Source organism: Galleria mellonella, unplaced genomic scaffold (assembly GCF_026898425.1).
Source record: "Galleria mellonella isolate WM207_F2 unplaced genomic scaffold, CSIRO_AGI_GalMel_v1 utg184, whole genome shotgun sequence".
In the NCBI taxonomy this organism is placed as follows: domain Eukaryota; kingdom Metazoa; phylum Arthropoda; class Insecta; order Lepidoptera; family Pyralidae; genus Galleria; species Galleria mellonella.
Window position 1 is genome coordinate 11,054,016 of NW_026442025.1, and position 27,654 is coordinate 11,081,669.

The window sequence follows — 27,654 nt, forward strand, 5'->3', positions numbered from 1 at the left end:
TTAGTTCTAGATAACATAAATAAAAAACCTTTTTAAGCACGAATAAAATATATTAATTAATTATCTAGAAGGTACACTATTGTATAATTACTTATTGTATAAAGCTTAAATACCTATGTTTACATTATAATACAATAAACAGATGCGGACGAAATTGTATTTTTAATTGTATAAAATAAACATTAATCTAAGAAATGAACATTTTTAATATTTTTAATTCGACTTGAAATCGTCACTCGTGTAACTTAGTACTACAGAATATACCCAGAAGGAAACCTCTTTTGATATGCCGACAAATGTGTAAGGATTGCCACAAGATAGTTAAAACAAAAATTTATCTATGTTATGTGTTTTTTTTATACTATTTAGAATAGCAAACAAGCTGATGGTCCACCTGATGGAAAGTACCGTCGCCTATAGACATGAGCAGTACCGTAGAAATAACAGAGTATACTGTTTTGCCCATGATACCCCCCATGCGTTGCCATTCCTGAGGACTCAGGTGTTATTCTTCTGTACCCTGTAAATTCACGCCATATACCACCCTTCAAACCGAAACACAGCCATGCAAACATAACTGCTTCACGATTGAAATACGAATGGGACCCAAGTAAACGACTTTTGTACAAAATCTCCCTCTGGTCTGGTGTGACAAAGTCTTTATTCTCACCCTGTACGGTCCAGTGGCCGTTTACTGTGATTTCCCTTATTTTACTTCAATGCTAACCGAGACTAGTCGATGACTGACGAAGAAATCCGAACTCGGCAATTATTTACGTTTTCATTTAGAGTAATTTAGTAACAGTCAATATTATGTAGCTGGAGTGACAAATGATTTCACGTAGCAGTAAGCTATTCCACTTGTTATATGTGAAATTTTCAAAGTGTAGTGGTAGTGTTGGCTAGTAGTGCGGCAGGCAGCGGCGGCGGTCGGCGTGCAGGCGGTGTCGCGGCGGGCAGCCGCACACGTAGCCGCCCGACACGTTCACGCACGCGAACTCGCACGCGTGCGTGCCCACCGCGCACTCGTTCACGTCTGCACCGCACATTTTTTATTTATTCTTTATTGTACACAAAAAAAATACAACATATAATATACTAGCTGATCCCGTAAACGTTGTTTTACCACTTATTGCGAAATATAAAAATCGCAATTAAAATACAGGGGTTGATCGTAAAACGATGAAAATTTAAAGTTGTATGTATTTTTCAATGCTAATTTAGCATTGAAAAATACATACATAATAAAATAGAAATAAAAAAAATTGTCAAAAAAATAAATTTGGGGTAGGTCACCCTTATCATTGACGGGTATGAAAAATAGATGTTGGCCGATTCTCAGACCTATCCAATATGCACACATAATTTCATAAATATCGGTAAAGCCGTTTCGGAGGAGTTTGGTAACAAACACCGTGACACGAGAATTTTATATAATAGAAGATATAAAATATATGTACAAGAGGCGAGCTTAACTCTGTAAGAGTTCTCTTCCAGCAAACCTTGAGTGGAAAGGAGCATTAATTACTAGCGGGCAGTGTGCGTACAATAATAGAGAGAAACATTATAGATGTTTCTATTAAAAAATAATAAATATATTGACATATAGAAGTAACTCATACAATTAAAATCAAAATAAATACATATCTATATACAATAATACATATACATATATGTACATAGACATAAAATATAAGTACGTACATATACATACATAGATATAATAAGTTTATGAGGACAGAAGATGCTCTATAGATACAGAGACTATGTTCAAGTTTGCACCACTATACGTAGTAAAATAATTTTTATAATACTCCAACATGCCTAAGTCGATAGACTTAAAAAAAAACTTGGTTCTAAATTCGATTTTCTTTTTTTTATATTTGTTACCTTATACCTGAAAAAAGTAAACGAGAGGAGAGCGTTGATTGAAATAATAAAGAGTAGAAGAGGCAAAATGCTGGGCCACCTTATACGAAATGACGATTTTTTTAAGAGCATAATAGAAGGAAAGATAGAGGGCAAAAGAGGAAGAGGAAGACCGAGGATTAACTACATGGGACAGATAAAGGAAACACTAGGCGTCACGTCGTATAGGGAGATAAAGGATATGGCCTGGGATAGAGCTGGCTGGAGGAAGATGCATGGATTGGTTGCACCGACAAGAGGAAACTCTTAAATGAAAATGAATGTTACCTTATAACTCCGTCAGATCTAAACCGATTTAAAATACTTCTTTTATTTAAAAGGTAATACTTACAGATTAGTCTCGTAGAAATTTTATCTAAATCGGTTTAGTACTTTAATTTTTAGATCAAAATCTGCTTTGCCACTATTGAAGTAGGTTCTTTTTGAGACACAACATGTGTTCGTACCGAGGCAGCGTGCGCCGGCGGCGAGTGCGTGGTAGCCGGGTGCGCAGCCGCAGCGGTAGCCGCCCGGCGTGTTGGCGCAGCGCTGGCTGGCGTGGCAGGCGTTGCTACGCACCGTGCACTCGTCCACGTCTGCACCCACCAACAGCGGAATGTTAGGGCACATCTACCATCGTCCACATGTGGGGACCATGCCCACCAGTTAAGGTGTAATTAAACGTAATAAAAAGGCCGACAAGTTGGGTAGACGGGGATTAGACTAAAAAATGACAGGTCCTAAAACATATGTCACACTTTCATCAAGTGTCGTTAACTATGCCTTTGAAGAGTATGCGAAAATAAAACGACAAAAAGAATGAAGACAACTGAAAGATCTTAGGCATTCTAAAAAGTTTTTAAACGACAAGACTGAAGCATGGGATATACTCATCTACATTGGCAGCACACTACAGGCAAGACTCATAATGGGTGTTTTAATTGGACAAATAAGGCCAGTAAGGCATGTACTATAAAAGACGGGTCTATCTTCGGACACACTGTGCAAATTGTGCAGTGAGGAATCGAAATCCATGGAAGATTAGATATGTAAAACTGTACTTCGTAAGCAAATACGCGTATGAGTCTAGTGGGAACTGGGTATTGTCAATGACATCGATTTTAAACCGAAAATTTTTGAAAATTTTTTGAAATGTTGAACCCCATATTTGGAAATTCTAAATAATTGAATAATAATTGAACAGTTTTATATTATATATGTTGTGAGACATCTCATTACCCATACACAAAAGTGCATTATATGTTAGAGTTAATGTAATAACTGAGATCTTAAGAAACTTACCGTCGCATAAATTGGTTACAGCATTATAAGTATATCCAGGGTCACACGGTCCTCTTTCACTGTTATCCAAATTCGACGTTACGTTCACATCATAGTATAACGAAGATACTGAATCTGTATTAATAAATAAGAAAGTATTTGATAATAAAAAAAACTTTCAATAAAATAAAATTAATAGCAAAAAATTTTAATACAATATCCGGCGCGAAGGACTGTAATCCTTCGAGCCGGATATTATGAGTTCAAGTGATTTGTTAGAAAATAATAATGTCTTTGAGTGAATAAGTATTTATCTGTTGCTAAATATTCATAGTGCAAACTTTGTTTAGTACTAAATGTCCGAGAGTACTTACATATTGCTACAATTATTTTACCTGGTTTATTATATATTTCTTCAACATTGGTTGCATATTGAAGATCCAGTACCTCAGGTTGGAATTCGTAAGTAGCTTCTGCCGCGAAATGATTCTGTAGGGATCATGAAATAAGTGTAGCAAAATAATAATAATAATATTAAAAATTAGAATTTTTTTTAAACAACCTAGAATGACAAACAAGCTGACGGCTCATCTAATGAAAATTGGTAACCGTCGCCTATAGACATGAGCTGTACCATGGACTTGACAGAGTATACTGTTTCACCCTTGATACCCCCCACGCGTTGCCATTCCTGAGGAATAAGGTGTTATGCCTCTGTACTCTGTAAATTCACTGTTACATCCCACCCTTCAAACTGAAACACAGCCATGCAAACACAACTAGTTCACGGTTGAAACACGAATGGGGCAATGGTATTCAAGCAAACAACTTTTCTACAAAGGCTCCCTCTGGTAAATTAAAAATTATTCGACTTTATGGAGAAAGACTGTAGTAGGCACGTGCCTAATATTTTCCTTAATTGAAGTTCTTCACTCATACAAGCATAATACATGCAAATTGTTTGGACTTCTCGACTGTTTATTGTTGTAATTTTTTTAAAATGCGTTTTTTTCGTTAAAATGGGGCCGATATTGAGATGCCATTTTTCGAAACTTGATAAAGTTTCAATTGGATATTGCAGCGACATCTTTCTTGTAAGGATCAATTTGAATTCATTGACTTAACTTACTCAATAACTTTAATTTATAACACTTTATTTTATGGGTGAAAGTGGTATGGTAACCCCGCCTGCGCTAACGGGATACGCCGGCGGAGCACCAGTGAAGGGTGATAGATGAGAATGAAAACAGGCCAGTTAACCCATCATGATGAATTCATCAGGAATTAACCATGATAGTTTCCAGGGAGAACCGCGAGGAGGTCGACCTGGTTGGGCATATTGCTAGCAATGGGATTCTCAGTCTCCATTACTAACAATTCCTTTCCCCCCAAATTTAAGTTATTATAATTTAAGTTTATATTGGTCCATAAAACAATTCGTTTGCGAAATTATTAATTACAACATTAGATTAAAAGATAAGTTTAGAGAAATGACGCATCAGAATCGGTCCCACTGTCTCAATAAGAGCTGCCATAGCTGTATGAAGTAACGGTACTTACATTCGAGGTATTTTCTTCTCTACTACTATAAACTTCATTTTCTGATGCATCGTGACTGGAACTGCATTTCGGTAGATTTGGACACTTTCTTATCTAGCAACAAAATATTATGAATTAATTATTTATATTGTTAAAAGTTTTTTTTTTATTTATTTTTTTATACGACTTAGAATGGCAAACAAGCTGACGGCCCACCTGATGGAAAGTGGTAACCGTCGCTTATAGACATGAGCAGTACCATGGACATAACAGAGTATACTGTTTCGCCCATGATATGCCCCCCATGCGTTGCCATTTTTAAGCACACATTATATTTTTAAATTACTGGTTTAACTTACTTGTAATTTGGTCAAGAGACAAACAACTACAGCTTGCACTCATGTCACAGCTGCTCAAGATTAAGGGTTCCGAACAGTCTCAAAACTAGTCGATCATTCTCGACCAAATTACGCGTAAATTAAACAGACAGTTACTATAATACATTTAAAATATAATAAATGTCTTTTAATAATATATTTATCAGTTTTTATTGAAATTTTTAATATAAAGCGGAAATAAACATGCCTTAAGCTTATAGAGAAAGAAAGAAATATTTTTGTTCAAGTAAACTTAGATTTAAGCATTTTTAAATAGCAATTTTTCATTACTTACTTACTTACAACATTGTACATATTCTGTTCAATTATTATGAACATTTTGTTAGTGTATCTTGTATAAATAAATAAATAATCAAATATCCAATATAAACAAGGGCATGATTCAATCATCCTCCATTAAAAAGAGAAACACGAATGGGACAGGCATACCCAAACAAACGACGTTTGTACTAAGCCTTCCATTCTTGAGTTGAGTCGATCCCATTTAATCATATGTCCAATGTGACTTACCTCTATATGATCTCCGTAGCATGGCGTAGTAGTTCTGCAGCGGCGGCTGCGCGACTGTGTCCCGACACCGCACTCGGCGGTACACGGTGACCATTTTGACCATTTCGACCAGCGTGACTGTGTTTGCTCCTATGAAAATAATTTGGTAGGCGTTACAAGTACATAAAATTTAAATAAACTATATAGAAAAAGGGCTGTACAAAAGATTATGGCGTTATAAGGTAACAAACAAACTCAAGGGATTGTTAGTAATGGACTACCACGCCTATTGCTAACAATATACTCTGTCAAGTCGACCTCCAAATGGTCCCCCATGGCAACCATCGTGCTGAATTCCACGTGTATTCATCATGAGCTAACTGACCTGCCTTTTTATCCTCACCTATCATCCCTCACTGGTGCCTCGCCAGCGCATACCGTTAGCGCAGGCGGGGTTATTTATTTTACACTTTACTGCACCAAATAAAAAAAATACAGTAAATATTAATGAGAAGTGATACAAAAGGCGGCTTTATCGATTAGCAATCTCTTCCAGACAATCTTTGGATTGAGGACAATTTGGGTAGTGATGACCCTTCCAATATCTATTAAAAAAAAACAAACTCATAATATGGTATTAATAAGCATGTACAAACCTCGCACGGTGGCATGTGGCATCTCCTCGTCTCTGTGGCGGTCCCTCTGCACGCTGACTCGTCCACAATCACCCTGTCTGGCCGAGTGTTTTTATCTACGATCAATAACAATTTTTTTTAACAAAAGTTTCTTTAATAGATAGATATATAAGTTACTAGCACCCGGCCCCGGCTTCGCACAGGTGCAATGCTGATACAAAATATGTTTATTTACGACATCACATTAGAAACCTCTAAATTTATTTTACACTGATATTTTTTATTATCAGTGTTTCTCTACAATATTATGCATGTATTATACATATAAACCTTCCTCTTGAATCACTCTATCTATTAAAAAAAACCGTTTCAAAATCCGTTGCGTTGTTTTAAAGATTTAAGCATACATAGGGACGGACAGATAGCGACAGCGACTTTGTTTTATACTATGTAGTGATTTGCATTACTTACAGCACACAAATAACAACAGACATACATAATAAAAATAGATAAAATGCATATATATATACATATATACATATGTATATATGTATAACAAGTAACAATTGTTTCTTTCATGCGTATGCCACAGTAACAATATTGAAACTTCTATTAAGCATAACTAGATATTATTTTGCAAAATTCCATATCACGGGCTAGTCGATTAAAATTGTTTTGTTTAATTCTGCTACTATTAGTATGTGTGCGACTGTCAACATTTAAGAATCGACTACTATTACTTATTAGTAGAAATTCTACGACCTATTATAAGGAACTATCAGTCATCAATCTCCAACCGTTATTCAGTCTACGCACATGTTGCGACACGTGGTCCACGTCTAAAACGTGCCATCTTCGGGCAAATTAATAGATCGCTAATCATCATTAAAACTTATTAATTTAAAAATTTAATAAAATACATCGAGTTAGTTTTTCAATGAATTATCTATACTCACCAAATGGTACATTGTATTCGTCGATGTACTGACAGACTCTGGTGCGAGTCTGATGTCCGAGTCCGCAAGTCGAGTTGCACAAATTCCACGGAGTCCACGCGCTCCACTTGCCTGGTACTGGTTAGTAAAACAACAGGTTCTTTGTATATTTATTTACTACTAGCTGTCACCCGCGGCGTTGCCCGCTTCTTTTTTTTTATTATACAACTTAGAATGGCAAACAAGCTGACGGCCCATCTGATGGAAAGTGGTAACCGTCGCCTATAGACATGAGCAGCATCATGGACATAACAGAGTATACTGTTTCGCCCATGATACCCCCCATGCGTTGCCATTCCTGAGGACTCAGGTGTTATTCCTCTGTATCCTGTAAATTCACGCCATATGTCACCCTTCAAACTGAAACACAGCCATGCAAACACAACTGCTTCACGGTTGAAACACGAATGGGACAGAGGTACCCAAGCAATCGACTTTTGTACAAAGTCTCCCTCTGTCTATCTGTATAATATTTAGCATAAATAGAACTGTTACAGTCGTTATAAATAACATTGTAATGAAAAAAAAAACATAAATGAACAATACACAAAAGAATAAAATTCCAAATGTGATAAAAAAGCATAGACATAGTTGTTTTAGAGTGCGAGTGTGCTGACCTCTGACGGCGAGGTGGTGTCGGCGGTGGCGGGTGCCGGCGCGGTTGTCGGCCACGCACACGTACTGCGCCGCGTCCCGCACGCTCGCCGCCCATACTACCACCATGCTGCCGCCCGGGATGCTTTGCACGTTATTCGCGCTGTGCAGCTGCTGCGTGTCCTGACAACAGCAAATGGGGGGGGGGGGGGGGGGGGGGAAGAACTTGTTAATAATGTGGAGGTTAGTCTCCATTGCTATCAATCCTATTTTTTTTTAGTGGGTGATAATGGAATGGTAACCTCACCCGCGCTATCGGTGTACACTTGCGGGACACCAGTGATAGGTGAAGATGAAGCAGGTCAGTTAGCCCATCGTGACGAATTCAACAAGAATTGTTCACGATGGTTTCCAGGGGAAACCACGTGGAGGTCGACCTAATAGAGCATTTTGCTAGCAATGGGGCTGTCAAACTCCATTGGTAACAATCCCTTTCCCCCAAATCCTATCTATGTGTACTTGCAAAAAATTTTTCATAACATGCTTTAGATGGGGGGAAAGGGATCGTTAGTAATGAGGTATAATAGCACCATTGCTACCAATATACCCTCTCAGATCGATCACTACGCGGTTCCCCCTGGAATCCATCATGGTTATTTCTTGTCGAATTCATCATGGTGGGCCAACTGACCTGAATTCATTCTCACCTATCATCTTCTACTGGTGCCCCGCCGGTGTATACCGATAGCGTAGGCGGGACTTATTTTTAATAGGTGATGATGAAATAGTAACCCCACCTGCGCTATCGGTATACGCTGGCGGGGCACCAGTGAGAGATGATAGGTGAGAATGAAAAGACAGGTTAGTTAGCCCATCGTGATGAATACACTTGGAATTCAGCACGATGGTTTCCAGGGGGGACCACGTGGAGGTCGACCTGTTTGAGTATATTGCTACCAATGGGGTCCTTAGACTCCATTATTCACAATCCCTCCCCCCCCCAGCGCGGGCGGGGTTACCACTCCATTATCACCCATTAAAGAAAAAAAGCATAATCCAGACAGAGTATTTAAAATAAAGTACCTTCAACCAAGTAATCTTCGGTGGAGGGTGGCCGTCCGCTTGGCAGCTCAACACGATGCTCCCCCTCAGCGGCACCACGTGGTGTTCCACATTATTGTTCCCCACATTCGCCACGATGGTAGGCGGCTTCTCCACGGTCACATCGAATACCACTTCAGTGGTGCCCACTTTGTTTGTCATTATGCAAGAATACTTCCCACTGTCCGATATTTCGGTGCTGTTTATTAACTAAAAAAAAAAGTTATTTCTTAAAATCAATGTCAAAACTGTAATGATCAGATAAACTGTGTTCTATTATTTCTTAAGATTCAACCACCCCTGACAGTCTGATTTTGACAGCCCCATTGCCAACAATATGCCCTATTAGATCGACCTCCACGTGGTTCCCCCTGGAAACCATCGTGAACAATTCTTGTTGAACGCGTCACGATGGGCTAACTGACCTGCTTCATCCTCACCTATCATCCTTCACTGGTGCCCCGCCGGTGTATATCGATAGCGCGGGTAGGGTTACCATTTCATTAGCACCCATTTAAAAAAAGAGAGGTGACTAAGGAGGGCTAGGCATGGGCAGCAGCGTCCCTCTTAAAACATCTCTAAAGCCTAACTGCGGTTGCCAATCCGCTTACCAAGCGTGGCAACTAGTTACAAAACCCCCAAGAGGAGACCTTAGTTCACTAGTGGACAGTTAAAGGTTAATTAAGATTTGCTAAAGATACGAACGTATTTTAAATACAGTCTAAAACATCGTATCTTGCTATTTTGAAGTTGATAATAAAAGAATGAATAAAATCTTTAATGAATGATAACTTTATTTGCTAATATATAATAAATGATAACTTTGTACAAAAGTCTGTCCTCTGTCCCATTCCATTTCTACCGTGAAGCAGTTGTGTTTGCATGGCTGTGTTTCGGTTTGAAGGGTGGGATATGGCGTCAATTTACTGGGTATGGAGGAATAACACCTGAGTCCTCAGGAATGCAACGCATGGGGGGTATCATATTGGGTACTGCTCATGTCTATAAGCGACGATTATCACTTTCCATCAGGTGGGCCGTCAGCTTGTTTGCCATTCTAAGTAGTATAAAAAAAAATTAAATTCCTTTGGGTGGGGAAAGAATTATTACGAAAAGTAACTAGCTTTTGCCCAATTTTTACATGTAGATTTTAGACGTTGGAAAACCAATGAAACAGACCGCTTCGCGTGTTAAGATGAATGTATATATATTTTCTCTAGAAAGAGAAAGTATGGGGTTTTTCAAAAAGACTATATTAAAATTTCTTCAAGGTCGGCAACGTGCACGTAACAGTCGTAGTGTTGCAAGCGTCCATAGACTACAGTGACTGTTTACCATAAGACGGGCTGTATGCTTGATTGCCACCTTTGGGATATAGAAAAATATACTTTTGAAAACAAAAAGCTAGTGCAATTAAGAACTTACCAAAGTAAAGTTGTCATTCAGTAAAGCGACCCTGGAGTTGCCTCCGATTTCGACGTACGGATATTTGAGCCACATGACGTAAGGTAATGGGCTGCCTTCCACTGGACACGTTAGGTTCAGAGGCCTGCCTATACGGACGAACGTGGGTTTCAAACTTTCCTTTGGTGTCGGCGGGGGAACTGGAAAAAAGAATAATTATTTTAGAGGATTATAATTTGGAAAATGTTTGGACCTTATAATTGTAATATAATGTAGACTAAATACAGTTTAACATTTGCATACCTTTTTTTTTTTATACAACTTAGAATGGCAAACAAGCTGACGGCCCACCTGATGGAAAGTGGTAACCGTCGCCTATAGACATGAGCAGAATTATGGACATAACAGAGTATACTATTTCGCCCATGATACCCCCCATGCGTTGCCATTCCTGAGGACTCAGGTGTTATTCCTCCGTACCCAGTAAATTCACGCCTCTGCGGGGTGCTGCATGTTATGTGTCTGTATATGTAACTTCTTATTGTACCATGTAGCAAGCGAATAAATATGATTTGATTTGATTTGAGGTGCCAATTAAAATCGCCGTGCAGTCCCGCCATAAAATAGGCCACCCCTTCCTTTCCCGTTGGTGTCGTAAGAGTCGATTAAGGGAGCGCGAGGGATGAGCAGTAGCGTCCCTCTTAAAACATCTCTAAAGCCTAACTGCGGTTGCTAACCCGCGTGCCAAGCGTGGGGAAGGCTTATGTTCAGCAGTGGACAGTTAACGACTAAAATAATAAATTTAAAATCAACGTTTCTGCTTTTGCAGGAACTTTAAGCTGACTTTAAGGCAAACTTTTTTATTTCCATAACAATGATCGACTTCAACTAGACTTTATATATAAATGTAAACTTTGTTTACAAAATGTTGTTATTACTTGCAATCTAAGTATATGAAAGTGTGTGTGGATTATTGAAATAAATTTTCATTCATACTTTATAAAGCGCCATCTAGTGATATACTATTTACTATGAATACTTTTTTTAAGGGGAAGAGCTTCATACCAATCCTCCCCCAGAGGGTATGATGACCTGATTAATTATTTGTTAATTGTAAAAGGGGTGAAAATGAAATACTATCCTCCTTCACTATCCGTATATATATATAGACTGGCGAGGCACCAGTGAGGGATAGGATGTAGCAAACAGTTGGTCCACCAGGGGGGAAAGGGATTGTTAGTAATCGGTTTTAACTGCCCCATTGCTAGCAATATACTCAAACAGGTCGACCTCCACATGGTTTCCCCTGGAAACCATCGTGGTTAATTTTAGTGGAATTATTACGATGGGATAACTGACCTGTCTTTCTTCCTCACCAATCATCCCTCACTGGTGCCCTGCCAGTGTATACTGATAGCCCGGGCAGGGTTACCATTTTATAATCATCCATTGAAAAAAAAAAGTTGGTCCACCATGACAAATTCCAAGGGCAATGGTTTCCAAGGGGAACCACGTTGAGGTCGATCTAATAAGATATTTTGCAAGCAATGGCTGCCCCATTATAAGCTCTCATTCCTAATAATCTCTTTCTCTCCTACTGTGTATACTAAGTGACAGTTAAAATTACACTTTTACACTTGTGTTTCTGCCACAGCTGTGCTGTGCTTGTATATGCATAAAAATGACTTCATTGTGGCAAAATCTGATTTTGATAAAATTTCTACGAGACCAATCTGTGAGTATATCCTTTCAGATATTTTGCGAATCGGTTTTCAACTGACGGAGATACGAGGTAGCATAGGTACATAAAAAAAATACAATCGAATTAAAAACGTTCTTTTTAAAGTCGTTTAAAAATAAAGCGAAAAACTTACCTAACACGTCTACCAAATACGAAACGCTGGCATTTCCCACTTTATTTATGGCGACGCACGTGTAGTTACCCGATTGTTCGTACAGTGCGTTCCTGTATAAAAAAAAAAAAAAACAATAACAATAATTTTATCTTTTTAGTGCTGTCCACCCAGAGTTTAATGAAATAAGAAGCATCATAATCCAAACGCAGTGTAAGACGCTCTTCATTAGATGGAGTGACGATATCAAATGCATTGCAGGGAGTCAGTGGATGCAGGTGGCTCGGGACCGTTACTTATGGCAATCTATAGGGGGGGGGGACCTATGTTCAACAGTAGAAGAATAATGGCTGATATAATGATGATAATCCTTTTGAATTGCAACCAGTAGTGTCACAGTATATTCTGTGACGTTCACGCTTATAGGCAATGGATAATTGAAGATCAACGATTTAAGCGATTGTGTGAATATGAATGAAATTTTGCATACATATAGGTACACCATTTTCTACATCAAAATACAGAGTACTTTTCGGGGAAAACAAATGTTACAGTCTGGAAAAATATTTTACCTGTCTTCGACGTGTGAAAAATCTTCAATAAAACAGAGGTTCTACCATGATATGTTTTCCGAAATTTCGGAGCCGAACGAAACACAAATTTGATGTTAAAATTACATAATACTTACCGTTTAAAAACATTAAAAATATTAAAATATTATACCATTGGACTTTTATGGTAGGATTTATGACGAAATGTTAAGCTCCATTTGCTGGGCCGATTTATGTATAAACGAAAACACGAAATTGAGTCCGAAACTTCAGAATTTCATTTCATGGTAGGCCCCCAGGATAGGAGAACAGGACGGAGTGCGTAGAATACTTATCCATTAAAAATCATACGCGACACCAGAGACCGAAGTCGTAGGAACATTTGCAATGGTATTCTATATAGGCGTTGGTTACCGCTTTACATCAGGTAAGCCGTCAGCTTATTTGCTTAATTTTTTTTTACAACTTAGAATGGCAAACAAGCTGACGGCCCATCTGATGGAAAGTGGTAACCGTCGCCTATAGACATGAGCAGTACCATGGACATAACAAAGTATACTGTTTCGCCCATGATACCTCCCATGCGTTGCTATTCCTGAGGACTCAGTTCTAAGTCCTAAGTTCAATGTAAAAAGTATGAAGAAATATATCTTACCTAGAGGTAATAACTTCCCCATAGTCCGCCGTCACCATGGTGTCATCGTACAAGGTGAGCGGGAGGTCGTCCTTGAACCAGTAGACCTCAGGCGTGGGGTTGCCGTACGGGTGGCAGTGCAGGTAGAACGACTGTCCAGACACCACCTCCATATGTACCACGCCACTGGTCTGGTTATCATCTTGGAAGAGAGTTTGGAAAATTTTCGGCGGTTCTGAAAATTTGTTAATTCCTCATTGTTATCGTATGAAACATTTCCTTTATTTTTATTTAAACTTTATTGACTAATAAAATGTAAAATACAAAAGAGGGAGACTTTGTACAAAAGTCGTTTGCTTGGGCACCTCTGTCCCATTCGTATTCCAACCGTGAAACAGTTATATTTGCATGGCTGTGTTTCGGTTTGAAGGGTGGGATATGACGTGAATTTACAGGGTACAGAGGAATAACACCTGAGTCCTCAGGAATGGCAACGGATGGGGGGTATCAAGGGCGAAACAGTATACTCTGTTATATCCATGGTACAGCTCACGTGTATAGGCGACGGTTACCACTTTCCATCAGGTGGGCCGTCAGCTTGTTTGCCATTCTAAGTTGTGTAAAAAAAAAATAAGCCATACAAGCACAACTGCTTCAAGACAGAAACACTGGTGGGACAAAAGTACCTACGCAAAATCGTCCCGCATAGGTAGCTTTGCGCTAAAATATTTGTAGCACGAACCTTAAGAGAAACGGGTTGACAATAAAATTGCTTTATATTATCTCTTTATCTCGATTTCATCAGTTGGAAAACGTAAAGACTACATATGATAGGATTGTAAAACATAAGACAATAGGAAAACAGGACAAAAATATAAAAGACGGATTATGATGGCCAGTAATATACGAGGTTTGTCCGGAAAGTACGTATAAAAGTTTTTTAAAAATTTTATTTTACAATTATTCAGGTAAATCAATTTTATCCCCTTCAAAGTACTCCCCCTGTGACATAATGCACTTGTGCCAACGCCGTTTCCACTGTGAGAAGGCTCCTTGAAAGTCCTCTGGTTGTAGGTTTCTCAGCTGCCCCGTCGTAGCTTTTTTTATCTCATTTATGTCCCCCAAATGCCGCCCCCGAAGTACCAATTTGGTTTTTGGGAACAAGAAGAAGTCACACGGGGCCAAATCCGGCGAATAGGGGGGGTGTTCGGTCACCGTAATGGAATTTTTACTCAAAAACTCACGGACAACAAGAGAGGTGTGGGCAGGGGCATTGTCGTGGTGAAGAATCCAACGCCCCTCTCGCGCCAATTCTGGACGAACTCGTGCCACACGAGCTTTGAGGCGTCTGAGCACATCGACGTAGAATTTTCCATCAACTGTCTGGCCTGGAGGGACGAATTCTTGATGGACAATCCCCCGAACATCGAACTCTTTCTCGGCCCTCTCTGAATCTTTTTAGCCACTTGTGGACGGTTGGTTCCTTCACAGCATCATCCCCATAAACTGTTCTGAGATCGGCAAAAATTTCACGGCCATTCTTGCCGAGTTTCGAGAGAAACTTGATTACGACGCGCTGCTCTTCAACGGAAGCGGGCTCCATGCCGACGGGGTTTCGTTAAGAGGTAACTTCACAGATGGCGTGACAAGCCAGTTCGCACCGCACGGCGGTCAGACCAGAACTGAAGCATTGTTAGGGACATAAGGAAGGGGTCCTGCGCTTACCTGGCCTCCCCACTCCTCTTTCTCGCATTCCAGAACACTTTTATACGAACTTTCCGGACAGACCTCGTAAAAGGCATACCTAAAACTTCAAGCTTAATCCTCCTCTCGTCGACGCCTGCTTCATTACTGACGATACACGAATAGACACCCGCCTGTGAGACCTGGACCCTCTCTAGTGTGAGGTCAGCGTACCCAATATCCGGAGAGTTCTCGCTTAAAACCACTCCGTTTCGTATCCACTGTATATTGGGCACTGGATTGCCGGACGCCTTGCATGATATCCTAGTATGTGTGCCGAGCTGGAAGTTACATTATACAATGCAAACATAAATATTTATTAACAATACGTGAACTTTTGTCTTCAATTTATGTTCAACAAGCAATTTAGCTCGAAAGAAAGAGACGACATGCTGTAATAGTTAAATAGGCCAAGAAAAAACTAGTTTCATTTTTACAAAACCGTTATATAAAAATCCTACGGTATAATCATAGGAGTATTTAAAGGTACCAGAGGGAGCCTTTGTACAAAAGTCGTTTGATTTGGTATCTCTGTCCCATTCGTGTTTTAACCGTAAAGCAGTTGTGTGCATGGCTGTGTTTCGGTTTGAAGGGTGGAATATGGCGTGAATTTACAGGGTACAGAGGAATAACATCTGAGTCCTCAGGAATGGCAACGCATGAGGGGTATCATGGGTGAAACAGTATACTCTGTTATGTCCATGGTACTGCTCATGTCTATAGGCGACGGTTACCACTTTCCATCAGGTGGGCCGTCAGCTTGTTTGCCATTCTAAGTTGTATAAAAAGGTATGGGCTGTACCCATCCCAAAAACTGTTTTTTTAATGATCGATAATGAAATAGTAATCTTGCTTGCGCTAACGGTATACATTGGCGGGGCCCCAGTGAGGAATGATAGGTTAGGATGAAAAGGCAGATCAATTAGACCATCGTGATGAATACCTCTGGAATTCAGTACGATGGGTTCTAGGGGAGACTACGTGGAGATCGATCATCGTCGATATATCGTGCGACCGTTAATCCGCATTACTAACAATATTTCTCTTTCCCAGTGGAAGAGAGCATCAATTTCGGGTAAAATTTACATAAGATTTTACATATAAATAACATAATTAGAAAAACTCATTGAATCCTACCTCTTTTTTAAATTGGTTTAAAAAGTCAATAACTACAATATTTTTTTTTTACCACGAAGGTGGAAAATGAGCATACGGCCCGTAACGTAAACAATTACTGTAGCCTATGGACGCCTGCAACACCGAGGATATCTCGTGCGCTTTGCCGACGCTGAAGAAACCTTAATACACACTTTTTGTAGAATCCTATACTTTAGTCTTTTGGTAAAACCTCGCAAGGGAGCTCATTGCACAGCTTGAGCGTTCTTGAGAGGGCATTCCTAGTAAATATAATGTATACCAAACTCACCGCAACTTCAACCGTGCCATTAGAAGTCACCCCGGGACCACCGACGAAGGTCACCAGCTCCTGCACCAGCGGCGCCGACACGACCTCCACCCTGTACACTAGGTGGGCCACCCCAGCTTTGTTCGTCGCATCGCATCGGTACAGTCCTTCTGAATCGCTCGACACGTTAGTTCCTACAAGCGTTGTGTTCTCCACGCGCCATTTTGAATTCCTTTTAGGGTTAATGACAAATGTGTGTGACATTTGGTACGGAATATGTAATATGCATTGAGAACCTAAATCAATTCATCATCATCATCACATCAGCCGTTAAATGTTCACTGCTGAAGATAGGCTTTCCCCTTTTGGGAGGTTGACAGTAATTTGTTTGGCAAATGCAGTTAGGCTTTTGGGACATTTTAAAAGGACCGCTGCTGCCCAGCCCTTAGTTATTAAGTTCCCTTAGACACCTACGGGAAAGGAAGGGGTGACCCATTCTATGCCGGGACTACATAGCAAAATTTTAGTAAGTATATTCACCATAGGGAAACTTTGTAGAAAAGTCGTTTGCTTGAGCACCTCTGTCCCATTCGTGTTTCTACCGTGAAACAGTTGTGTTTGCATGGCCGTCTTTCGGTTTGAAGGGTGGGATATGGTAGTGAATTTACGTGGTACAGGGGAATAACACCCGAGTTCTTAGGAATGGCAACGCATGGGGGGTGTCTTGGGCGAAACAGTATACTCTGTTATGTCCATGGTACTGCTCATGTCTATAGGCGACGGTTACCACTTTACATCAGGTGGGCCGTCAGCTTGTTTGCCATTCTAAGTTGTATAAAAAAAAGTAAGTATATTTGGTAAACTCAATAGTAAACTCGCAAACAAAGTGGTAAACAGCTAGTAATTTAATAAACAATAATAATTATTAATATAATGTATGCTTACGTAAAAGTCCATTTGATATCGGGTATGGGCGAACCCTTCGCATCGCAGCTCAGTGTCGCATTCGATCCATCTTTGAGTTGGACGTCCAGTAGATCAAACTCCGAAATAAAAGGTGGCACTGAAAATTTATTTACAACAAAAAATTTTACAACTTTAAACAGAAGAATATAAAATTGGACAATACTAAAGTAAAATTTTAGCTGTTTTTTTTTTTGTTTAACGACGCCACCAATATCTATGAACTTTGGAAAACAACTAAAATAAAAAAAAAAATGAAAAATTAAAATTTTCATAACTACTTTCTTTGAACTTTGTAACCTATGCCTTTCTTCATCCCAAATAATATATTTGAGATGGAAAATCATATATCTTATCTATGTATATATACAAGACAAATATTGAGCTCGATTCCAAAGTGCCATTTCACTAAACAAGGGTTTCTCAAAGTATTGGCAGTCATGGACCATTTAAACATTTAAACGAATGGTCGTAAAATTTAAGAAATAAGAAAAAAAGCCGTTCTTTTATATTAAAACAAAAAAAAAACTTTTATTGATAGCTTCATTACACTTACTACTTATTTAATGAGAAGGCGGCTATTTGGCGAATTCAATAGATTCTACTGAATTCGCCGCCTGACGACGACGACGCGTCTCGTCGAATTTATTATACAATTTTCTAATAAATATTAACTGACTTACTGCTATCCTCTGATACCCTGATAAACACGCTACGGACCCCCTACGGGTCTGTGGACCCACTTAAAGAAACCCTGCTCTGAACCTTTCTCTTAATTCAATATTTTAATTCGATTATTTCGCGCAATTACTATTATATGGATTATCATAAACTAAATTTATTATAATTTAGCATAAAACTGTTAGAAAAATAATTCCTATTGGTCCTTACAATAAAGATTTCACATCAAATCGGAATTTCAATTTTAAAGTTAAATTTAGAGAAATCTTTTGTTTTTTAGTAGAATTTTTAGTATGAATTAACACATTCATCATCATAGCAGACTTTAAATATCCACTGTTGAACATAAGCCTCCCCTTTAGGGGGTTTTGCCAGTAGTTATCAACAGGCCTCCCTTAGTGGGGGGAAAGAAATTGTTAGTAATGGGGTCTAATAACCGTTTTTATCGAATTCATCATGGTGGGCCAATTGACCTGCATTCATTCTCACCTATCATCTTGTACTGGTGCCCCGCCGGTGTATACCGATAGCGCGGGCGGGTTTACCATTCCATTATCACCAATTAAAAAAAAAGCCTCCGTTAGTGGACTCTTACGACACCCACGGGAAAGGAAGGGGTGGCTTATTCTATGCCGGGATCCCGCAGCTAACTCATACTGACCTAAAACATCCAGGGTGAAGCGTCTAGACACAGTCCCGTGTTGATTGTTCACGATGCATTTGTATGTGCCCGTGTTATGTACTTGTGTGTTGATTAACTTCAATCGCGGCTTGTCTTCGAATAACAACACTCGGGAGTTGAATAGCCATTTTGTCTAAAAGAAACGTAAGGTAGCAACCGATTCAATCAAGGGTGAAATAATAATAGTAATAAATATTTTTTTTTATTCAAATAAACTTAACCCTTAAAAGCCTGATTTTTTAAATCAAATTATAAATATATAAATGTACGCTAATGGAGAATAATAGTAAAAAAAAATCAAAACGATATTTTTATATATTTGTTTTGAAAAAAAACATTTGGTAGCATGTAAACAGCCAAATATTAAAATAAAATCGATTGTAGGCGCCCAATGAGATTTATAACCCCGGTATCAAATTTGAAACTTCAGGTATTTAAGGGTTAATAATAAGCATTTTTGGGTAGTAATATTTTTAACAAACTACAGCCCAGTTCGAAATGGAATTTCAATTGAGAAGAACTGGCAAGAAACACAGCTGTTGCTTTTTCAATGAAAGTTAAGTTTACAATAAAAAATTATGAATAGAGAAAATGATTATCACAAACTTCGTATTGATAAAAGAAAGAAAAAAAGGCTACCAAGCTACAATCAATCACAGTATTCTTGAAGAGACCAGACCCTAAATCTAATATTAATAAAATTTAAATTTAAGGATAATTAATTTAATTAAATCAATAAATTAAAGTTAATATACAATTTCTTAAATACTGTTATTAATTATGAATAATCTCCCAACGCAACACACCGAGGCAGTGTACCCATGATACTGGCAGCATTACCTCTTTGGATTGCTAAACTTATCTTTTGCGCAAAGTAATAGCTCTCGGGTCACCAGTAACCTTGATGAGGCGTGCTGCGATCGTTCGATAAAAATTCTTTGAATCTTGACCCCAAATTTTGATAAATTTTTAAATTTAAAATAATAGTAATCTAAATCATCAACAATTTAAGATATTGTTTTACCAATGAATGTAAATATTTTTAATAAGAAAGAAGCATACAACAAAGACAAATAAATATTTCGACCGTCTCACACTAATATGGCACATCAAGATGTTAAATAGTGTGGAGAACAAATATTTTTTCTCGTTTTTGTATTTTTTATTTTTATACTACATTTATTACTATTTATTTTACACGGGATTGTAGGAAATGAATGAAATGCCCGTTAAACAATGATCATTTTTAAACACATGTTATATTTTTTTTAAACAAAGGTTATATTGGCGCCCAACGTGGGACATGTATACAAAGATATATAAATATTATATATTAATTTATCTCTCTTTATGATGGATACTTCGTACACTACCCTACAATTGTAATTGTAATTTTTTATGGTTCCAATAAATACATTTCTATTTTTATTTCTAATATAATCGTTAATCGTTACTTTGTGGAGTATACAGAAAAAGGTGAGTGTCAAAGGTGTGTTTATAATACCTTTATAGCGTCAAAACTGATCACGCAATGAAAAGTTTAGTCATCAACACTTATCACATTAGAAAAAAAGCTGCCCAATTGAAAACTTCCTCCTTTCGAAGCTGGTTAAAATATTACCTTAGCCTCTGGCTTCGCGTCCACCTCACAGTCGAAATACCAATCGTCTCCCCTCACAACCTCCACATCTCCCGTCGGTTCGTTCAGGAAGGCTGGTGGCCACTCGGGGCGTAATACTACGGTAGCAGCGACAGAAGTGGCCGCGTTTGACACCACGCACGCGTAGGTCGCGCCACCGCTGCGGGACACATTGTGAAGCGATAGTTGCTGGCCTTCGGTTACTAGGACTGCATCCTATAAATATTACAATAAGTATAGATACTTATTATATTCTTTTGCTTATTGCATTGGAAATTAAAAATAAAAGTATGCTCGTGCATTCTTTCGTTGTTTTGTTACTAAATATATCATTGTTATTCACGACTTCATTTTTGAAAAAAGTCTGTTCTATTTTCAAAGTTAATAAGTAGAATTTAAATTAAAAAAAAACTGTATTAAATTCCAGATTGAAATTTGGAATGGCAAACAAGGCTGCCTTATGAAAAGTGACAACGGTCGCCTATAGACCTGAACAACATTTTAAATCTTACATAATACACATATTCCCCGTGTGGTCCCAGCATACAATAGGCCACCCCTTCTTTTCCCTTAAGTATTGTAAAAGGCGCTAAGGAAACTTAAATGATAGAGGGATAGGCAGCAGCGTCCCTCTTAAAATATCACCAAAGCCAGCTACTAGCATACCTCCAATATTGGGGGGGCGGTATGTTCAGCAGTGGACAGTCAACGGCCAATATGATGATGATGATGTGAAGCCTATGGTACCCCTTAAGTTATTATTCGTGCAGATAATGCCTCCATATTCAGAATTGACTGAATCGACTCTAAAAACATATTTCTATGGTTTTAGCGACTTATCCGCCGTACTATATAATAACAGAGAGACAAGTTTAGGACGTTGAAAAGTCCATCTTACACGAACCACTATAGGATTTGTATAATCCGCCAAATTTATGCATTAATTTATAACTAACGGACTAGTATTTTTACATCACATGTTTAATTTAAATTTGTTTCTTTAATCTTAATAATCGGGGGGAAAGGGATTGTTAGCAATGGAGGTTGACAGCCCCATTGCTAGCAATATGCCTTATTAGGTCGACCTCCACGTGGTTCCCCCTGGAAACCATCGTGAACAATTCTTGTTGAATTCGTCGCGATGGGCCAACTGACCTGCTTCATCCTCACCTATCATTCTTCACTGGTGCCCCGCCGGTGTGTACCTATAGTGCGGCTGGGGTTACCATTCCATTATCATCCATTAAAAAAATATCTTAATGACCATCAACATTAATGCTATATCCTTATTTAATTAATACTAGTGTCCGACCGAACTTTCGGTTTCGATTGCAGTTTCGGCTAGTTTCGGCCAGAAATTCTACTTTCGGCCTTAGTTTCGGTTTCGGCCAAAAATTAACCGAAACTTTCCGCCGCGCCGAAACTTTTTGTGTGTGTGTTTTTTTTTAATTTACTTCCAATAGTAAGTCATAATTTTAACATGTTTTACTTATAAATATATATGACATATTTGTTACATACTATAATTAGTGTTTATTATTAGCCTTTAACTATCTGTGTGTTTGTGTAAATAATACACCAGATTTCAGTGTAGAAGAAAAATTTTAAATATGTTTCAGTAAATTTCGGTTTCGGCTGTAAAACCTGTTTCGGTCGGACACTAATTAATACATTAAATTTGCATGTTTACAATTTCTATGCAATTAATCAGATGCCAAAAATTTCTGTCACATGACTTTTGTTGTGTCAAATGTCTGTTTAAAGCAAATAAATATTTCATTTTATATTAGTGAATTATACAATCATATCCTATTGATTTCTGAACGAAGAGATTTTAAGTAATTATATGATTATTTCAATGACCCATATCGAACCTTATACCATTTAACAACATCTCTGTAGGCGGCCCGTATGGGACAGTCGATGGTGACGTCGCTCCCCTCCACGACGGTGACCGTCGACCGCGACTCGTCTGATTGCACTTGCGAATGCGTCGGCAACGCTGCAAATAATTATACTGTCATAAATAGCTTTTTGGCCTTTACTTCATACGCAGCGGCGGCCTTACCCATTGCGAAGCTTCGGGCGGTAGGTCTTTGCGACCTTATATATATATATATATATATATATATATATATATATATATATATATATATATATATATATATATATATATACAAATTGGAAATTTTCCGCTGACTCAAGAAAACTATGTCTTATTTTACATTTTTTTTACAATTGATTTTCTTTATTTCTATATTTTAGTGTTGCTAATTTTGTTCATTCGAGATTAAAATGCCGAAATCGGGAAGTTTTTGCAACTTACCACTCGACAAAATGCCACTCACTTATTTATATTATAATCATATGCATGGATTTCAGAAATGGGAAAAACCAATGAAAAGAAATCACTTTAAGATAAAACACATCAGTGAGACTACTCTTGAAATAAATTCCAATTGATCGATATGGAATTGAGATGTTTCGCACTCTTAAATTTCCATATCAGCGACTTAATAATTCTATATTGTTCTGATAGGTGCATATTAGAGTAATTTGCCAATACAAACTATTGGAAATCGATTTAAATTCTTACCTAATTTATAATTGTTATTTCATGAGTGCAGTACAAAATTGTTATTGGCAATAGATTGTATTGATATCAATATTAAATTCAAGAGTAGACCTAGACCAGAGGGAGACTTTGTACAAAAGTGCTTTGCTTGGGCACCTCTGTCCCATTTGTGTTTCAACCGTGAAGCAGTTGTGTTTGCATGGCTGTGTTTCGGTTTAAAGGGTGGGATATGACGGTAAATTTACAGAGTACAGAGAAAGAACACCTGAGTCCTCAGGAATGGCAACATGGGCGAAACAAAATATATTCTGTTATGTCCATGGTACTGCTTATGTCTATAAGCGATGGTTACAACTTTCCATCAGGTGGACCGTCAGCTTGTTTGCCATTCTAAGTTGCTTAAAAAAATAAAAAAGACCCGCTAAATTTAAATTACTCGTTTAAGAATACAATTGTGATAATTAAAGATTGTGTCCCACAATAAAAAGCCGACTTCATTTGTGACTACACCAGTTATTTTATCTAAAAACTAAACTACTAAACTGATTTTGATAAAATTTCTATGGAACCAATCTGTGACAATAGCCTTTTAAATAAAAAAAGAATTTTCCAAATCTGTTTACGACTGACAGAGTTATGAGGTAACAAACATAAAAAAAAAACAATCTAATTTTTAAAGAATTTTATAAGAGTAAAAAAAGTAAAAAGCGCATCTCAATTGGTGCAGTAGTTTTTGCGTAATGTCAGAACAAACATAGATATAATACAGATAAAATTTCTAAAAATTAGTCTTTGTAAAACTACCCTCAAATACGTACAATATATTTCAACGGAGACAGTCTTGTTCACAACACCGACGGTATTGTTTGCGATGCAAGTGTACAATCCGCTCAGTTCTTCGGACGGTCGTTTTATAATTATACTACCGTCGGGCTCGATCACGTAACGTGAATCTGGAATTTTAGATCTGATTGTATTTCTCTTATTCTTAAAAATTAAAAGTTTTATTTTATCTGAGTGTTTTATCATTTTCTTTCCAATTTAGAATTTATCGCAAAAAAGACAAAACATACATAACTTAATGATACCAGAGGGAGACTTTGTACAAAAGTCGATTGCTTGGGTACCTCTGTCCCATTCGTGTTTCAATCATGAAGCAGTTGTGTTTGCATGACTGTGTTTCGGTTTGAAGGGTGGGATATGGCGTGAATTTACTGAGTACAGAGGAATAACACCTGAGTCCTCAGGAATGGCAACGCATGAGAGGTATCATGGGCGAAACAGTATACTCTGTTATGTCCATGGTACTGCTCATGTCTATAGGCGACGGTTACTGCTTTCCATCAGGTGGCCGTCAGCTTGTTTGCCATTCTAAGTTGTATAAAACAGTTAAAGATAATATGGCGGTATTCTCTTTCTATGGACAAAACACTTCAACGTCTAGAATAGATTGATTAGATGTTTGACGATTTTTATGAATAAGAGGTTAAATTTTTAATTTAACACTACGTTTGTATCAAAGTATACAATAAACATATAGTCTACATGTTCGATTATATAACTAATAAAGTTTATTTTTACACTACACCAAATTCACACATGTTTACAAAAACATGTTTCTGACAACATTTTACATGTGATTTAATACATCTAGAACATGTTTTCTACATATGTTATTCGCACATGTAGGAAACATGTTCTATATATTTATTTGTATACACTAAAAAAATATTTTTAACGTTATATTTTTTACTATGTTTACTTTTGAAAAACGTGCCATTAAGTATTTTAAATTTATTGTTGGTTTTAGACACATGTTTTATTAAAAAAATAATCCGTTTTATTGTTAGGATACTCCTTTAAATGGATGCTATTAAGTTTAGTATATAATGCTTGGTTTCAGAAGAATAGTCTCTAACTGCCCTATTAAAGATTACAGTAGCGAGCATATTTATTTTCATGTAATTAATATTTTACAAAATAATGTAAATAACTATAAGTATGGAACGCTAACCTATGTCCAGATAATAATCATCCTTCGACCATAAAATATAAGGTGTAGGTTTGCCTGTGACTTTACAAGTTACCAATAACTCGTCATCCATGTTAGTAGCAATATATGGGCCGGGAAAATCGTCTGCTACTATACTTGGAGGCTCTGAAATATAAAAAAAAAATATAAAGAAAATCCATTACTTTTTAAATGTAAAAGAGATTTTTTTCTAATAAGAAATGCGCTATATACATACTAGTAGATGTGGAAAAAGTTCGGTCAATCAGCCCGTCATGATTATTTTCGAGTCATTGCTATACTAAATTGAAATCTATTTACACAATAGCTGGTACCTAATATGGGGTCGTGTGGTCCAAGCATAGAATAGGCCACACCTTCTTTCCCGTTCCCGTAACGGCTGATATGATGATGATGAAGTTACCTAATATACATCTTGGTATTTTTAGGTTATTACCTTAGTTTAACAAAATTTGTATGAAATAATTTAAAAAAAAACTATAGTTTAAAAAAAAAATAGTGTTATTAATAACAACCACCTATCCTAAAGTGTACATGTAAATTGTAATCTTAAATCTAATTAGTTGATATTCGATGATGTATTAGGCAGATATCGATCTCAATTGATAAATATGTTTAACATTTTACCATTTACACGAAGTTGTATAGTCTTCTTGACAATGCCGGCTATATTTTCCGCCACGCATACATACAAGCCTTCTCGTTTAGAAGTTGCGTTATTTATGTGTAAACTACCATATTCATTGAAACTGAAATATATAAAAATTAAATTATTTGAGTTGCAGGTATCCATAAACTACAGTGATCATTTACCATTAGACGGGGCTTGTTTGCCACTTTAGTGGTATAAAAAAAATATAAAAAGTCAATAAACAAAATATGAACATATTTTAAAAATATCAAGGTTTAAGGTAATAAAAATTGCTGGAAATATCGGCAATAAAGAAACAGGTATGTAACTATTATTTACCTGCAATTTTTCATCGCGTTAAGTCCCGACAGTGTATTTAAATGTATCAACAACCAGAAATTTTATACACGAGTAACAACATATAAAATTATCTAATGATCTGCTAACAAGAGTTTCCAAATAACCAATTTGTTACTAACAAAATTATGAATGTATATTTGAAATAAATTATTATTATTAAACCAAGGTAGGACAAAAAGTTCATACATTCAAAATTTTCACACAAAGACACATTTTTGTTACTGCATACAAGAAATAGAAATGGACGCTGGATATTGCTGTCTTATTCTATCTTATACGTACGTTAATTTATGTACCAACAAATAAATTTGTTACTCAGTAAAATGTCATACATATGTACTTATACTACCTCAATGATGTTACCTCAGATCCGTGGTGTTTTCAGTCAATATTTCATCCTCCAATTCCCAAAATATTGACGGTACAGGGAAGCCAACGGCATCGCATTGCAAACTAATATTACTTCCTATAACTACGTCCTTATTCATCACTAATGGTGGATCAATGGACGGTGGCACTGGAAAACACGCCTTAAAATAACAACTTAGAGTTCAAATACACTTTTCATGTATAGATGTATTTATTATACATATTATTATAAAATAATATTTACCCCAAACGTAAAGCGTGTACGATACTGATGCATTACCAAACTCATTACTGGCGATGCAAGTGTATTCTCCAAAGTCGGTTAAGTTGGCTACAAACCTGCAAAATAAAAATATAATATGAATAAAAACAGACTTTTACTTATTAAAAACGGTCATTATTTGAGTTATTCATTTTTAATTAAAACATGTAGTTCAGGTGGCTCAGTATCGCTCCTAATAATAGTAATAAAGATCAAAGGACAAATTACAAAGCGCCATCTAGTGCTAACCAGCTTTTACACAAAGTCACACTTTGGTAATAATTTTGTTTACATCAAGATTATAATCATCTACATATAATTTTATAAATTATAAATAAATGATCTATATTTACATATATATGAGTTCTTTCTACATATATAAAACCATGTTTTAAATCAATATATACAAAACATGTCTTAACACATGTTTTGTATCTTATACGTAATATGTACAACAGTATGATACATGTTACGACTAACTTATAGAAAACATGTAACATAACTTATAATGAGCTTACCGTAAACCAAATCGGTCGACATGTTTCCTGGGGTCTACGAGGTCATGGCCAGCTCGCAGCCAGCGAATGCTTGGAGCTGGCCAGCCGTCCGCTGCGCACGCCAGTGTCGCCACCTGGCCTTCCACCACCTCCACTTCTATAGGCTCCGTCGACTTCACATCCACCATCCGAGGAGGAGCTGAAATAGTACAGCGTAGAGCTCTGTAGGATTTACATGTATACTAACTTTTACCCGCGACTTCGTTCGCGTGATCAGGATATGTTTAATAACCGGGATAAACAGTATCTTATATCGTTCTCCATTCCATATAGTACGTATATACCAAATTTAATAGTGATTGGTACCGTTAAGGCGCTAGAAGGTAACAAACAAACTCACTTTTACATTTATAATATTAGTAAGGATTTTCTA

At 37.3% G+C, this 27,654-nt stretch overlaps 1 protein-coding gene across 2 annotated transcripts in view; it reads right to left on the bottom strand.

Moving 5' to 3' along the window:
* Positions 1 to 19: 19 nt before the first annotated feature.
* Positions 20 to 27,654, bottom strand: part of LOC113509455 (hemicentin-1-like) — a 49,875-nt gene continuing 22,240 nt past the window's right edge. For both annotated transcript variants that reach the window (XM_052893709.1, XM_052893710.1), the window contains 25 exons: positions 27,243 to 27,420; positions 26,707 to 26,801; positions 26,457 to 26,610; positions 25,730 to 25,851; positions 25,085 to 25,228; positions 23,889 to 24,023; positions 22,370 to 22,497; positions 20,478 to 20,711; positions 18,836 to 18,989; positions 17,476 to 17,593; positions 16,552 to 16,762; positions 15,187 to 15,406; positions 13,404 to 13,617; positions 12,219 to 12,310; positions 10,366 to 10,544; positions 8,923 to 9,150; positions 7,863 to 8,022; positions 7,207 to 7,323; positions 6,272 to 6,366; positions 5,637 to 5,765; positions 4,750 to 4,842; positions 3,585 to 3,678; positions 3,211 to 3,324; positions 2,376 to 2,504; positions 20 to 1,036 (listed from right to left, as the gene is read on the bottom strand). In XM_052893709.1, coding sequence (XP_052749669.1) covers positions 903 to 1,036; positions 2,376 to 2,504; positions 3,211 to 3,324; positions 3,585 to 3,678; positions 4,750 to 4,842; positions 5,637 to 5,765; positions 6,272 to 6,366; positions 7,207 to 7,323; positions 7,863 to 8,022; positions 8,923 to 9,150; positions 10,366 to 10,544; positions 12,219 to 12,310; positions 13,404 to 13,617; positions 15,187 to 15,406; positions 16,552 to 16,762; positions 17,476 to 17,593; positions 18,836 to 18,989; positions 20,478 to 20,711; positions 22,370 to 22,497; positions 23,889 to 24,023; positions 25,085 to 25,228; positions 25,730 to 25,851; positions 26,457 to 26,610; positions 26,707 to 26,801; positions 27,243 to 27,420 — 3,671 coding nt within the window. In that variant the 3' untranslated portion in view covers positions 20 to 902. The remainder of the gene's footprint in view (positions 1,037 to 2,375; positions 2,505 to 3,210; positions 3,325 to 3,584; positions 3,679 to 4,749; positions 4,843 to 5,636; positions 5,766 to 6,271; positions 6,367 to 7,206; positions 7,324 to 7,862; positions 8,023 to 8,922; positions 9,151 to 10,365; positions 10,545 to 12,218; positions 12,311 to 13,403; positions 13,618 to 15,186; positions 15,407 to 16,551; positions 16,763 to 17,475; positions 17,594 to 18,835; positions 18,990 to 20,477; positions 20,712 to 22,369; positions 22,498 to 23,888; positions 24,024 to 25,084; positions 25,229 to 25,729; positions 25,852 to 26,456; positions 26,611 to 26,706; positions 26,802 to 27,242; positions 27,421 to 27,654) is intronic.